The sequence below is a fragment of the Populus euphratica genome, unplaced genomic scaffold (assembly GCF_000495115.2).
Source record: "Populus euphratica unplaced genomic scaffold, PopEup_1.0 scaffold124.1, whole genome shotgun sequence".
Lineage (NCBI taxonomy): Eukaryota > Viridiplantae > Streptophyta > Magnoliopsida > Malpighiales > Salicaceae > Populus > Populus euphratica.
This window is the reverse complement of record NW_011500013.1, coordinates 221933-237394: the sequence shown is the minus strand read 5'-3', so window position 1 is coordinate 237394 and position 15462 is coordinate 221933. Positions and strand designations below refer to the sequence as shown.

Sequence of the window (15462 nt, the reverse complement as noted above, 5' to 3'; positions counted from 1 at the left end):
TTGAACTTATAAACATAAAATTATTTATTTTTTCAACACTTGCTTCTTGCATTCAACACTACTACATTGCAGTAAATAATAAGTTATGGTTTGATAGATTATACTATTTTTAAAATAAAATTCATCAAAAAATAAATCATATTCCCCATCTATAGTTTTTTTCACACTTAAATAATGTAAAAAATAACACACTTAATCACAAACTAATCATAAAATTTGTGACATATCAATTGTAAGACACACAAATATTATATGTTTACTAATTGAATAAAACCATATATATATATATGGTTTGTATATTCAATCCAAAGAAAATAATATACAATCTATATTTTAATACATATTAATAGATATTTATTAAAATATATTTTAAAGATATATCAGATCACCCAACTAATTGGCTTAACATATTTTTAATTGAATGTATTTGCATATTAGTAGAAACCTACATTTTTTCCAACTTTCAATGACAGCAAGTTTCAAAGCGAAGCACACTCAACACGGCAAAGCACAGCAAGAGCAATTAACGTAAAAAAACAACAACTAATTGACAACAATTAATTCTCGTGTAAATGGCTGCAAGAAACTCAATTAATGACCACTAGTGAGCAATTAACTTAGCATCTCAGAATTTGAGATGCACGATATATTTTCAACAAGACAACAAGATATATATACTTTTTCTCTGAATTCAATATTTCATAAAATTACATTTATTAGCCAAGATCATGCATTGTATTTTATTCCTTTCTATTTTTATTTTTTTTGTTTTAATGTACTAGTATTAAAAATAATTAAAAATATTTTTAAATAAAAATTATAAAAAAAAATAACTATTATTATATTCTCAAACACCCTGAAAAACAGTGGCTTGTCTATGATTATTGCTTCTATGCTATACGTTTAGCTACTAATAAAGTTCAAATTTCCACTTGGAATGGGATGTGCATTACAAACAAAATGAAAATCAACAGCAAAATTCCTAAATTTGCACCAAACTTACCAGAAAAGCTATAATTGCATATGGGAAACAGACGTGGACAAGCCGCCCGCCTTGCCTTCCTTTGAAGCTCCTCCCTTCTCTTGACCCCCCGAGTCCACCTCTCTCCTATGCCCACGCGCCCATGGTCATATAAATATTAAACAAGGCTTCTAAACCATTTTCCACGTATTTAGATCAAGTTTATCTCGGATTCCTAAGAATTCTATTCTTTAATATTAAAGTCTAAATACTACTGACTAAACAATAAAATTAACCTTGTTAATCCGCGTATCAATTGTCTTAAGATTAAATTAAAATGAATGCATTTTTTCAAAAAATAATTGACACAATGTTAGGAATAAAAGTGGGCAAGGAAAAATACAGACTGCATAAATTCTATCTTTAATTAGTAACATTTGCCAGCATCAATTATTTTAAACTAGATAGTAGATAGACTGTAAATATACCTTTTAAGACACGACAACTCTATCCAAAAGTTAAAAACCAAATAAAATGAATGGCAATCTAGACATTTCTCTTAAGAGATTCTCAAATAGTTATGTTTTGAAATAGAAAATTAAGGAGAAAAGATTTTATATTTTATATTTTATGATTATGCTTCATGCAATTTCTCAACTTGTTTATATATATATAGAATTCTTGAGTTTAAAAATTAAATTATTGAATTGATAGATAAACTTTAATCTCGAGTCATTATGTTTTTCAACCAGGATTTTTATGTTTTTTATTTTTTTTCTTTATATTTGTATCATGGTCTTTACTTTACATACAATTAGGATAGTCAATCCAAAGATTTAATGAGATAATATCTTTTTTTAATAAAAAAAAACCTGAATTTGCCATGTTTTATGCATAAATATTTTCCATCCAACATGCTTCTTTTATGCAATATAAGGTGTCGTTTAATAAGAATTTGACAGAAAAGATAATACCAAATGCAGACAAGAGCACCCCATGGAGTAATTTCCGAAGACTATTGGGATGCGATTGATGAGATTGCTTGTTTTGAGACTCAATTGATAATTTGGCATCAACTTAGGAGCTAATCCGAGGTTTTCTCTGTTTTTTAAACAAGATTATAACATCGAGTAGTGTATGTGCATGAACTTTGGTTCCATCGTGGGCCATTTCTTATTTTTTACATTAGAAATGAAAAGCTGGGTGAAGATCTTATAATACAGAAAGGAATTTTGTATAATTCAAACTCCAACCTGACACGTGTCAATTTAAAATTTAATTGATTCAACCCTTGATTAAAAAAAAAACTGAAAATTAACTTGACAAACCAATCCATAATTTCATCATTTTAATTAAAATCTAATTTGTTTTTTTTTTTCAAAAAGAATATTTTATTTTATTTAAAAAAAACTAAAAATAGCATCATTATATATTGATTTGGATTAACAATTAACTAATCTAACTCATAACGTGTATCATGTAATAAATTTACCCAAGTTTAGTAATTTTGCCTCCAATTAGCCTATTATCCTAGAAAAATAAATAAAAGAAACAACTTAGTACTTACTCCTATTATATCCAATTTAATAACGTTTTTTAGTTCATTACCTTTTTATTTATTTCTATTTAAACATCTTTATCTTTATTTTTATTATTCAAGCTTGTGAACTTTCATATTTTTTTATATTCAATTATTTCTGCTAGGTTACATCTATTTTAGGCTATGTTTGTTTCCTGGAAAACAGAGTTATTTCTGCTAGGTTACATCTATTTTAGTGTGGCATGGATGTTAGATTCAACAATAATATATTGTCACGTGTGCATGAATTTTTAAGTTTGTCTCTAATTGAATGCTTGTACTTTTATTTTATTTTTTTCGATTTGAGTGTCTGTATTTTTTATTTCCTGTTTAGGTGTCACAACTTTTAATAATTTATTAATCATTTTTTAAGTCATCAGTTAATAATTAATATTTCCACCAGCTACCATCGTTATATGGTGAATTTTCTTAATGAATCTTGTTGTGAACTTATACTTAATCATTAATTTTTAAAATAATTAAAATTTTAAACTTATAAAAAAAAAATGGATATATTAACATGGATATTTATATTAACTTGTTTATATATTGATTAATTTTATAGATATTAAAGTTAATAATTATATAAATTTATAGTGGTCTTGAGGTTTATAAAATTCAAATTATGATTTTTAAAAAATAAATTTAAAACTTAATTAATTTAATAAAAATATTTTTAATTATACTCAAAGTAGAGAAAAACAAATAAATCTATATTTGAAAATAAAATCAATTAGAAATTTGGAATTACTAGCAGAAACACGGAATTACCCAGACCATTTTCACAGGCTTCGATTACAATAGGGCTTGGAAGTGGTTTTTTAGAGTGAATCTTAACCTTGAAAATGGTCCTTGACAGCCTTGCAGATCTATAAAAATAAAATATTGCATATTTATTCAAAAGTAACATATATAAGAAAACTCATCAACCCTTACTGTGATTGCTTATAAGCCGTTTGCGGCTGGGTTGCACCGGTTTTCATTAAATTTTAATTTAAATTAATTTTTTTTTTATGTTTTTAGATGTTAATGTTAAAAATAAATTTTAAAAAATAAAAAAATAAAATTATGTTAATTTATTTCCAAATAAAAAAATATTTTAAAAAATAACTTCAATTATACTTCTAAAAAAACAACTATTTAAAGAGTATTTGAAAATATAATAGGGGTTAATTTTTAAAATATTTTTATATTAAAATATATTAAAATAATATTTTTTTTATTTTTTTAAAATTATTTTTAATATTAGTGGATTAAAATTATTCAAAAATATAAAAAATTAATTTAAAAAATAAAAATATTTTTTTTTTAAAAAAACAGAATATTAAAATGTTATATGAAGTCAGCCTCCTCCACCTGAAATAGAATAAAAAAAGAGAGATATGATGGTTTAGGTGATGATCAAGTGGTAAGGATTTGGAATTAAGGGGTTTGTTTTTTCTATGGTTTCAGGTTCGAGTTCTTGGTATATAATGGCCACTGGAGGCTTACATGGTCATTAACTTTAGAGCTTGTGGGATTAGTCGTGGTATACGCAAGTTATGAGATAAAAAAAAAAAAAAAAAGAGAAAGGAAGATAGAAAAGAGATCCATCGTCTTAAGCTCGTAGGCGTGCGATATCCGATAAATGGTTTTTGTGTCATTAGCATTTATCAAACTAACACGTCCTTGTTGCTTGGAACTTGAACTCATCCAATAAAAAAAGTTATCTAATATTATATCTGATTTACAATACATGATGATGACGATGAGATTTTGAGAGGTCCCACAGGGGGAACGACAACGAATTGCCTTCATTTTACTTGTTAATCTCAAACCCAATTCACAGGTAGATCCGATGAGATCAGATCTGATCCGATTCTCTATGATCAATCTCCTCAAACTATATAGGACCGATTAATGTCGTTTACTCCTTTCAGAAGCAACCAGTCTAGTTAATGTGTTAGCTGCGTGTGAAGCAATCCAATCAATTAAGAATACATAATTAATTGCCTAGTTATTTTTATGTTTTAAAAATATTTTTTTATTTTAAATTAATTTTTTAATTATTAATAACAAGTTATATCTTTTGATCTGAAAATGATATCTTTATTATTTCAGAAGAACATAATTAAAATATTTGAACTCATACTCTAATGGAGCTTGAGTAATTTTAAAACTTCAAGGTCTTTAACAGTAACAAAGTTCACCATTATGCCTTTTTATATTATAGGATTCTGGCTTCCGACACCCATTTCATGATCCTAATCTTGCACCTTGTATCACTCGGCTTGAGATTCTCAAACCGTTTTAATAATTAAAAAAAATATTATTTTAATATATTTTAAAAAAATATTATTATTATATTTTTAAATACTTCTAACATGTATTTCCAAGGTGCCATGAGAGAAATAAAATCATTGTCTAATTTTATTAGGAATTAAGCTAGTTTATTACTAAGCAAAGACAAAATAGACATTACATTAAATTAAACAACCACGGGGATTAATATGAACTAACTTCTTGAAATATTTTAAGCTATTCATTTCATAATTATTTTGTGAGCTATCTCTCTTCATGTTTCCCTTTTCTCCCCTCCATATTTCATAATTATTATTTTATATAAAAAAATATTTTTCATATTAAGAAATTAAAATATCTCAATTCTAAACACTATCTTAATTTTTTTATACTAGCACGTGTCCCCTTGTGCTTTTTCTTGGGAAACCAGCTAGTTTGTCGAGGTTCCAATACAAAACATATAAAAAAATTATAATTTAAAATATGATATGAAATAAATATCATGTTTATAAAATATAATTTCATTACATAAAATAACATTAAAAATAAAAGATTGAAGTTTAATTTAATTACATATCACGATTTAGAATTACGACGCGGTATTACAATAGGCTGAAATTATGTTATTTTATTAATTTTTTAAACTATATTTTTACATGAATATTTTTAATTTATTGTGTTATTTAAAAAAAACCCAGAAACCTCATTTTTCATCCTGATAACTTTAATTCTTCTCTTATCCTGTTTTAACTAATTTCATCATATCATAACTATCTTACCATTTATTTTTTTAATGGGTCCTTCTGTGAAAACTACACAAATTCTTGTGACAAAAATGCCAAATCCTCTTCAAAACAGCACCCTTGCACTGCATAAAATAACAGAAAACATTGACAAACCCATGAGATAAAAAGATCTAAGTTGAAAAGCATTAGAAATTAATCGAATTGAGAAAATTGTTAATTTGGAATCCATTTGAGAATTGATGGATGAGTATAAATGAGATTAGTTCAAGATTTCTCTCTCGTTTCTTTTCTTTTCTTTTGAGAGTGCCTTTTTTATTATTTTAGGCAAAAAGCAAAAGCTTGAATGAAGAAGGAAAAAAAGGACGATCAACCTCAACAAAGTACTTCACCGGTTAAAAAGCAGTTCCTTAATTCTTTGCACCCTCTTCGTGTAAAGAACAGAAAAGTGAAGAAAATATTTTAATGAAGTGTTCTTAGTTACAGCACCGAAAGGGCAAAAAAACAAAGAAAAAGAAAAGAAAGAAAATTAAATAAAAGAATTGAGCAACACGCTCCGAAACAGCGTGTGCATAAAGTCGAAACCCAAAGAAAGACTCTCTTTAAGTACACTTCCTCTCGTCTCTCCACTGCTATTTCCATCATTGCCACCACTCTCTCACCTCCCTCTCAACAAACGAGAAGAAAGAGAGCAAATGAGTCGCCTTGCACCGTTATCAGAGGAACCCATAAACGAAGATGAAGAATACAGCACAAACTGTTCAAAGAAGAAGGGTTACTCATGGAAAAACTGGCTCAAGACTCATTTCTATCTTGTTTTCAACAAAAAATCTGACCTTAAAGTTCTTCTAAGTGTTCTTGGATGCCCTCTCTTTCCTGTCTCCATCCATTCTAAATTATTACCCATCAATGAGGTACGTTGTTATGTACTACGCATAGGAATGCATGTGTTTTTAGATCTTTTTTCTTGCAAAAAAGGAAATAAAGTTTGCTCACGTTGATCTATTGGTGCACTATTTTCAAAGAACATGTCGTGATATTTGCCTTTCCTAGATTTGTTGTCCTTTTGTCAGCATGTATTTAGGTTTTTCGCTTTGTGCTTGCTGCTTAGGAGTTCTAAGCCTAGGCAAGCAATGTTGTAAGCCCCCCCAACCCCCCCAAAAAAAAAAGGAAAAAAAGGAAAGAAAGTAACCAATCTGTGGTCATTTTCTGAGTTCGGGTGATCAGTGCCTCACTGGCTTTCCACTGAGATGCCTCAAAGCCCCCCCAAGAAACAGGCCAATCAAAGAATATATAAAAAGAGAAAAGAAAAAACCTCGAGGGCCAACATTTTGTGGGTCAATTATTTAATATAGCTATCAAGTACATGTGGAAAAGTATAAAGCGAAAGCGTTAAGATTATAATCAGGGTGTTCTTCTACTGTGTCAGCTGAAATATATACCACAAGAAAAACTAAAGACCATAGAGAGTGAAAACTGAAAAGTGTGCTCCTACTTAATTATTATTATTATTTTTATAATTGCTAGTACTTAATTTCCCTGACTACCATTATTGATGTGGTCTGGTCTGCCTAGCGAACTATATATATATATATATATATATATATATATAAGAATTTGGGTTCAAGCTGGTCATAGTCTATAAAAAAATTATAGATTTTTTTTTTTTGTATTTTGAAGGAAAACATTTAATACAAAAGATTATGTTTGGTGAAAATTTAGATGAACTTAATAATTACTACTGATTTACACTAACTGGCAACTACCGTAACACGTGTTTAATTAACAGGTATCCTCCTCAGCTCAATACATTATACAACACTTCAGTGCAGCAACTGGTTGCAGGAAATTACAAAGAGAAGTGAAGAACATTTTTGCTACAGGAAAAGTTACAATGGCCATGGTTGACGAGCTTGGTGGCTCAGCTATGGCTGGAGCCACTACAATTGCAGAAAAGGGGTGTTTTGTAATGTGGCCAATGGCCCCTAACAAGTGGCTAATCGAGCTAGTTGTTGATGGTCATAAAGTTGTTGCTGGTAGTGACGGCAATGTAGCTTGGCGTCACACTCCTTGGCTTGCCTCTCATGCAGCTAAAGGTGGAGTTCGGCCTCTACGCCGAGCTCTTCAGGCAAGTGGTACTGATTAATTATGCCGATTGGGTTTTAATTACTTCATGTTTTGGTTGTTGCAGTTAATTCATTTTTGCTTTGCATGTGTAGCTACTAGTAATAAATAGGAGTAATAATTATTGATCCTCTTTTGTCTTATTCAATTAATAATGAGTGGTCTAACTTTGGATCTTGGCTAGTGACTCAATAGAAAGAGTAGGGGTGACCCTGAAATCATGGGAAGTCTAGCATTGACACAGTGCCAATAATCAGTGGGGTTAATCGAATTTGAATAAAATAGAAAAAGAAAGAAAGATCCATGAGGAAGTCATTAGATTGAAATCTAATGGCCTCATGGCCATCAACATGGTGTTACATTGACGTTAAATATGGATATGCCGACGATTCAAGTCACAATGAGTTGGGGTGGTGATTTTGGTTGAGAAATGTTCTTCCACTCAACAGTCCCTTGTCAGTAGAATCAGAATGAATAGTTGAGATGAAAAAGAGTAAACCGACTTTATGTGATGCTTGAGTTTACTATTTAAGAAGCACAGATTGGTTGGTTGGTCTCCACTGTGATTTTTTTTACTCTGATCATGTGGGAGCTATCTGAGATTACGTGCCTGTTCATGTGCTCCACATATGCGACTAGGTGCTATTGGTGGTCCCTGTTCAATTTCATACCACATTTTACCTGAATCAAGATCCAACCACCCCCAAGATGCCGGGTCTTGGTTCCCCTTTGTCATATAATGGAGTCGGTTAAATCCTATTTTGTCAGAAAAGAAACCAATGCTAGCTATTTAATGGAAATAGAGACAGCGGTTGTCTTTGACAGTGATGCTCTAGGCACAGACATCCAAAGCTACTCTACATGTGATCATTTGAGACCATCATGGTAACATTAAAAAGTACCCCTCATTTTTTCTGGGATTGAAAAGAAATGTGTTTCATTTATTAATTTTAACATTGTTAAGTAAATGCATAAAGGTTTGGGCTGTCTTCGTAATTCTTTCTCATAGCTCTTTGAGCACCATTTTAGAGGTAATGACCCTTTGCATGAGGTTTGAGTGTAACATGGAGCAGATTGTGTTTTTTTTTTACAATGAACTTGGATTAGATTATTGAATGGGTGAAACAGTTTTGAACTGTTCGTGAGTTTCATATTTATTGATTGTTACCATTTTGAAAACATTCTTGGCTTTCAATTCTGTGGAGTAAAAATTAAAGCAGTACTTGCAGAGGTGATTAAAACACAGTACGAATATATGGAGTGCCATAAAAATCTCGAGTTGTTAATGTTCAAGATGGAATAATTTATGCAGGGACTAGATCCCATGGCAATATCAGCTGTGTTCTCTCCAGCACAATACATGGGAGAAAAGTGTGTCTCAGGCACAGATTGTTTCGTACTGAAATTGTCTGCTGATCAAGCAGACTTGGCTGCTCGAAGCGACAGCACAGCAGAGATGATCAAGCACATAATATTTGGCTACTTTAGCCAAAGAAGTGGCCTGCTGGTGCATCTAGAAGACTCGTACTTAACCAGAATTCAGTCTCCAGGAACATACCCCACATATTGGGAAACCACAATGGCCACAAAAATCGAAGACTATCGGATAGTGGAGGGTGTGATGATAGCACATGGTGGTCAATCAAGTGTGATGATCACAAGGTTTGGGGATAACTTGAAGGAAGGTCTTTCGATAACACGGATGGAAGAGACATGGACAATCGATGATCTTGCATTCAATGTACCTGGACTCTCCATGGACTGCTTCATCCCTCCCGGAGAAATGCAGAAGGACTATCCAGAGAAGAATCTTGACTGGAGATCACCATTGCATCGATGATCATCTTCTGGGGCACGACAGAGCTAAATACATGTGCAAGTGTGCTTTATACATACATATATTTAATATATACTCTTTTTAACTATGACTAGTGTAGTAGAGATGATCTTTAATCTGTGTGAATTTACACATATTATGTAGCATACTTTAAGCTCCTTTTGGTTCCTTGAAAGGAGACTTCTGCATCCAGGTCTACTGGTAATGAATATTTTTGTCACGTAGACTCTCTAGTCACACCAAAATTGTATACATATTTGCTCGATGGAGAGTCCTCGATCCTTTGAATTGTAATTGAGCTTTTATATCCTTAATCAATGGATCCTAACAGTATTTTCTTTCTAGCTGTGCTAGCATTTTTTTCTGGCCATGGTATTTTCTAAATTTTTTCATGTTACTTTCCCATATTTTTCTTTCAAGCTGCAGCTATGTTTTTTTTTTTTTAAAAAAAGAGTTTTACAAGATGATATATGCTATATTGAAAAAAAAAAAAGAGTAACATTGATATATCGTATATAAAAAGATATTATTGTCAAGACTTAAGATATGAATGCTGTAATCTTATTTCTCTCTTTTTTTTTTCTAGGAAGGTTCTAACAACACTAAAATATTATCGTTTAAGCCTTTAAGGTATTTGTGGTGGATATTATTCTTTAAAATATTTAAAAAAAAAAAAATCAAAATCATGGTCGGGACTTTTTTAAAAAAAAATCAAAATCATGGTCGGGACTCGGAGTCCCATGCCATGTTCGTGTATAGAAGACAAGAAGAGAGATAACATAAGATAGAACTCCCATTGAACCAAAATGTTCCCTTTTGTCCGTTATAGCCGTTACCTTTCCCGCTTCAAAACCCCACATTTCCCAAGATCCCAACATTCCACACTTCCCTTCTCCACCACCACAGAAGATTACAACAAACCTTCCCGACCCGATCCGCCTCCGATTCGAGTCGCACTCACTGAGTCAGCTGGTCGAGGCGTGTTTTCCACTAGGAAAATCGGTGCTGGAGATCTCATACACACTGCAAAACCTATTTTGGCTCATCCTTCTCTTTCAACTATTAACACTGTCTGTTATTTTTGCCTCAAGAAGTTAACTTCGACGGAGTTTCACGGAAAAGGGGTTGCCTTTTGCAGTCAAGAGTGTAAAGAGAAAGCTAAGGTATACTGGGACTTGCAGTTTTCGTTTAATAGGCAACGGACATTGGTCACACAGTAAAATACCCATAACCTGTTTGATATTTTGATTTAGAGACAAAGCTGGTTTATTGGCATGGCGTGAGAAATAGCTCAAATTTGATGCGTGATTAATGTAGACCATATTTTAGTTAACTGGGTGCGTTTTACTAGTTCTATTTACAGATAATAAGTGCAATTCAGCTTAAGAGGTTGAATTATGATTTTAATCAAAGGTGGGTCACACACACACACACTTTGTACTGTCGAGAAGTTGCTTCCGTTTTGGGGCTTTCTTTGCTATGACTTTTTATTGGATGTTTCCTGGCCAAGGACTGGATTTCATAAACTAAATTTAAGTTTCTCACAACTTTTTCAGGTCTTTTATGAAGTTGAGACGAAAGCAGATTGGTTAGCTTTTGATGACTATTGTCGGTATGAAGGTTTCTCAAACCCATTTCATTTGACTTATTTGTATCTTGACGATGCCTTGATCTCATCTTGATTTCTTTAACTAATAGCATTGAAGTAAGCCTAATTTGTAATGTCGTGCTCTACTCTACTACAGTCTATTATGAGATTTAGCGATTTACTCAGTGGCATCGAGAACAACAGATCATTTGTTTAATAGTTGTAGAGCCAGATATTCTTTGACTGTGCTCGTTCCTCCTCTTAACTTCTTGTGTAAAAGAATATTATATCAGTGAGCTTTCAGGTTCCAGCTCCTTTCATTAGCTCTTTCCACAGTTGCTCTTTTGTTGCAGGGAAAACAGAAATGAAATGCAGTACTTATCTTCCAAGGATTTGACTTGCAGGGCATTTTTTTTTTGTCTTGTATTCTTACTCTTTGATTCTGTCATCATGTAGGAACAAAGGTCTAAAGTATCCACTTCTTGTAAAGCGGTTGGCTTGCATGGTTATATCAGGAGCTGCATCTGCTGAAAGTCTTGACATACTTCAACCATCTAATTTATCTCATGAGATGGTTTTAGAGGTGAGACTTTACATGAAGCTTTTATTTGTGATAAGGTGTTATATGCCAAATAATGGCATTTTATATGCCACTTGATGTGGTTTGAGCTTGAAAAAATCACTATTCTTGTTGCTATACAGAGAATGTTTGCCATACCTTTTTTCTCTTCCAAAAAAGAATTGTGATACGGACCTCTTGACCACATAGTCAAGCAAACACCAACGAAGTAGATAACAACCCAGAAAGCCAAAAAACCAGGTTTGATAGAACCTTAATCCAAAGATAACTCTATACTTAAGAACCAAAGGTATTGAAAAAAGGACTTTGATTTAGAGATAACTCTGTATTTAAGAACCCTAAATATGTGAATGACACCATGAAACCAATTAATCTTCGATAAGTCTATGTATGATCTTTATCTCTACGAAGAAAGATTGTTTTGCCGGAAAAAAAAAAAACTTGCGTTTATTCTCCAACTTGTTGCTAAAATTTGTAGCTAAAAAAAACATAATATAGTCTCTTCTAACTAACTCTAGTGGACCCCTTTTGGGCTGCAAAATAATAGGCCAAAACTAGTAATCAACTAACATAAGTCTAATAATAAAATAAACTCTTAGACAATGTCTAATGGGCTAGAACAAATCCAAATTAAAAAAATAATTATTCAATATTAAATAAATGAATAAATAAAATTGGATAATAAAAATAAAGTCTTCTTGCCAAATTCTTCCATATAGCTAGAATCTTCAATTTTCGCATGTTCTTGGTAGATTTTTAATTCTATTTTCAAACACATCGTTCTCTGTTGTCTGGATGAATTATTGAGCCTACCATAAATGGTTGGTGAACTTGAGATGTCTAGTTTACAGCTCAAATTGAATCACAACAACATCCCACTTGTAGCTTCGGATATGTCCCAAACAATACACAAAGGCCTAGTTTGATAGATTTGACAAGATTTGTCTAGTAACTTTAACCCTCTGAATAATATGTTTCTGAATTCTGTTTGACCAAAAAATTTATCAAAATATAGTTTCATGTGTGTAGTATCTCTTTGTAAAATTTCAGCTTGTTCTGATATACGGTTTGAGAGATATGTTTGATCTTGCAAAACTAGTCAGCAAATATTTTAAGGTCAAATTCAGGCATGACTTGGTTCGGATCAAATTCCTTTCTCTATTCTCTTGTCTGGTTTCATAGGGAAATCCTCCTCCACACCTTTCTGCTTTGCTGATCAATGCATGCAATATTTGTAGTAATGAATAGAGGATTTGTTGTTAATTTGATGGAGTGCTTTTACCCGCTCATTTTTATTGGCCTTATTTGAGAGAGTTGAATGTGTTAGCTTTATCAATCATATATTTTTCAGTCTCCCATCTAGCCTTCTCAAATCTTTGAGCAGTCTTATCATTTTTTGGTCTCTTAACTGAAAATGTTATGTTACTGTTGACAGTCTTTTGAGAAAGCTCATTGTCTCGCTTTTGAAGTTATTGTCTATTACAGAACCTAAGTCCCTGCTCGTATGATCTTTTAATTGGAATATGATTTTTGGCTCATAATAGATTGATATGTTTTGCTCTGTCCTCTTTCTTGATGGTATTGCTACAATTCAGTTGTGCGAAGATTATTATAATATATGAACATTTTACAGATGGAAGAGGGCTATGGCTTGCTGAAGAGTGGTTTTGCTATGGCAAATATTTCAGATGAACAGATGGCTTGTATCCTGGATAGTCTATCATTACCTTTTAATTTAAATTGCTCTGTGCTTACTGTTGTTGAATGAGAATTTGTCTTTGACATTATAAGTCCTCACCAAGGAATGGTACAACAGCGTACTGGCACGAATTCGCATAAATGCATTTCGTATTGAATTGGCAGTAGGATCATATGAGGATCTTCTATCATCAGCTGCAGCCTGTATAGAAGCTGAAGCTGCTGTCGGAAATGCTGTGTACATGCTTCCATCCTTATACAATCATGATTGTGGTAAATTCACCCTTTCCTTGACATAATGCTGGGGTATATTATAAAGGAATAGTTCATTTATTATTTGTTTCTGATAAATTCATGCTGTTGGTAACTGGAGTTTTTGTTGAAGCATGACTATGCATAGTCAATTTGTGATATGCAAGTCTGCAGTCCATCTTATGTAGTAATGTCTTTGGTGATTCTATTGATAAATCTTCTCTCAAATCTTGAAATTTCAGTCATTGATCGGAAAATCATATTGATCTTTAACAAGGAATTAATAAACATAGTCTGTCCACCCTACTGAACTTACCAGGATTTTTTCAATTGGCTTTGCATTCAATCCTAACACATCTGCCATAGACCATGCCTGGAATTCATCGAACTGTTCTATCAATTATTTATTGCAGATCCCAATGCACACATTGTATGGATAGACAATGCAGATGCACAGTTGAAGGCCCTTTGTGATGTTGAGGCAGGTTTGTCTAATGAAGTGTAGTCTTAATTTGTTGTCCTTTCCCCCCTCTATAAGTAGTAATGTATTAATTTGATTTCCTTCAATGTCAAATATTCTGGCCATCGGTTTCATATTTGAGTTGAGAATCACTATAATGGTCTTACTAGTCTTTTTTATTAGATCTCCACTACTCATGAAGGCTGTTAGCATTAGGGCTGTAGCTACTGTGAAGTCAGGGAGAGAAGTTGCTTACAGTCCAATGGTTTCAATGGATTTAAAAACTTTGTACATTGGCGAAGAACAAGAGAGTTCTGACAGATGCAGATGAATAGAGTTTCAAGTTTTGGGGAGCAAAAGGAAGAACGAGAGAGATGGTAGGCTAGGGAGAGTGTTGGTGGCTGTTTTGCTAAGTGAAATGGGGGATAATTTTGGGTTTAGGTTAACTGGTTATTTAATATATATACCCCTCTTTTTTTTAGAGATATTAGGCTCTTTTTGTCTGGTCCAGTTTAATGGTTTCAGTTTTTGAAACCAAAACCAAACCAAACCAAGTGGGTTTTATGGTTTTTAAATCAGTTTAGTCGGTTTTTCCTCTTGGTTCGATGTTTTTGGTTAACTCAGTTTTCTCAGTTGATCGGTTTTTGTTAACACCCCTAATTAGCATAGTTAAGCATTACTGGTTTGCAAAAATGGATGCTTGAGATGTAACTAGGAAGTCGAGAAATCATTTGACACCTTTGAGTTTATGCGAAGTTTGTTTTGTGCATCTATTGTTTTGTCTCTACTACCCAAACGACTTTTGGTAGCTAGTCGTGTGCTTACATTGAGCAGTTACACGACTGCAATTTGTGGGTTGGGCTTGCCTGGTTGTAGGAAAATCCGGCAAACCTTGTCATGTGAACGCAAAAATCACAAATAGCTTCTGTTGGTATCTTGCAGATGAAGAGCTCCGTATCTGCTATATAGACGCAAGTATGGATCATGATGCTCGGCAATCTTTCTTGCTTCAAGGGTTTGGTTTCAAGTGCAATTGCCTTCGGTGTTTGTCAGGGGATTAATGAAATGCCATGCTTTTGCAAGAGAAAGATGTTGACGTGATGACGGCATGCTTGTTTGATCATTTTTAAGATGGTTTACAAAGGGAGAGAGTGTTTCTTTCCTTGCCAGTGTACCCGTGAAAGAATTAAAAATAAAACTTTGCTGTCTTGTTTTGCTTACAGCTCCTTGGTTTTGTCATGGAATTCTACGGTCTTTTTCGTGAAAAATAAGAATGCGTTTGCCGGGAGTCGAACCCGGGTCTATTGCTTGGAAGGCAATTATCCTAACCGTTGGACTACAAACGCTGTTGCAGAATTTG

At 32.6% G+C, this 15462-nt stretch overlaps 2 protein-coding genes and 1 non-coding gene across 4 annotated transcripts; 2 read left to right on the top strand and 1 right to left on the bottom strand.

Annotated features, from left to right (window-relative positions):
- The first annotated feature begins 6185 nt into the window (after nt 1-6185).
- On the top strand, nt 6186-9868 carry LOC105141552 (uncharacterized). Its single transcript, XM_011048798.1, has 3 exons — nt 6186-6477; nt 7353-7691; nt 9000-9868. Exons 1-3 carry the CDS (start codon nt 6259-6261, stop codon nt 9525-9527), a joined length of 1086 nt encoding a protein of 361 aa, XP_011047100.1. The 5' UTR covers nt 6186-6258; the 3' UTR covers nt 9528-9868.
- A 366-nt stretch (nt 9869-10234) lies between these two features.
- On the top strand, nt 10235-15406 carry SDG38 (SET domain protein 38). Of its 2 annotated transcripts, none has more exons than XM_011048797.1 (7): nt 10235-10687; nt 11081-11136; nt 11569-11695; nt 13326-13395; nt 13484-13663; nt 14056-14127; nt 14286-15035. In XM_011048797.1, the coding sequence occupies exons 1-7, from the start codon at nt 10331-10333 to the stop codon at nt 14300-14302; spliced, it is 879 nt and encodes a 292-aa protein (XP_011047099.1). In that variant the 5' UTR covers nt 10235-10330; the 3' UTR covers nt 14303-15035. The 2 variants fall into 2 exon arrangements, with proteins under 2 accessions (XP_011047099.1, XP_011047098.1); XM_011048796.1 differs by lacking the exon at nt 14286-15035 and adding an exon at nt 15045-15406 and having other exon boundaries at nt 10237-10687.
- TRNAG-UCC (transfer RNA glycine (anticodon UCC)) lies at nt 15377-15448 on the bottom strand. Its single transcript has one exon. It is a non-coding gene; the product is annotated as a tRNA-Gly (tRNA).
- Between the last annotated feature and the right edge of the window lie 14 nt (nt 15449-15462).

What these genes read in the sequence shown, in the direction of transcription:
- LOC105141552 (XM_011048798.1), top strand. Translation starts at nt 6,259, where the DNA reads ATGAGTCGCCTTGCACCGTTATCAGAGGAACCCATAAACGAAGATGAA. An exon ending in AATTATTACCCATCAATGAG is followed by an intron (nt 6,478 to 7,352) that starts GTACGTTGTTAT and finishes TTTAATTAACAG; the next exon opens with GTATCCTCCTCAGCTCAATA. An exon ending in CTCTACGCCGAGCTCTTCAG is followed by an intron (nt 7,692 to 8,999) that starts GCAAGTGGTACT and finishes TAATTTATGCAG; the next exon opens with GGACTAGATCCCATGGCAAT.
- SDG38 (XM_011048796.1), top strand. Translation starts at nt 10,331, where the DNA reads ATGTTCCCTTTTGTCCGTTATAGCCGTTACCTTTCCCGCTTCAAAACC. An exon ending in GCTTTTGATGACTATTGTCG is followed by an intron (nt 11,137 to 11,568) that starts GTATGAAGGTTT and finishes GTCATCATGTAG; the next exon opens with GAACAAAGGTCTAAAGTATC. An exon ending in CTCATGAGATGGTTTTAGAG is followed by an intron (nt 11,696 to 13,325) that starts GTGAGACTTTAC and finishes AACATTTTACAG; the next exon opens with ATGGAAGAGGGCTATGGCTT.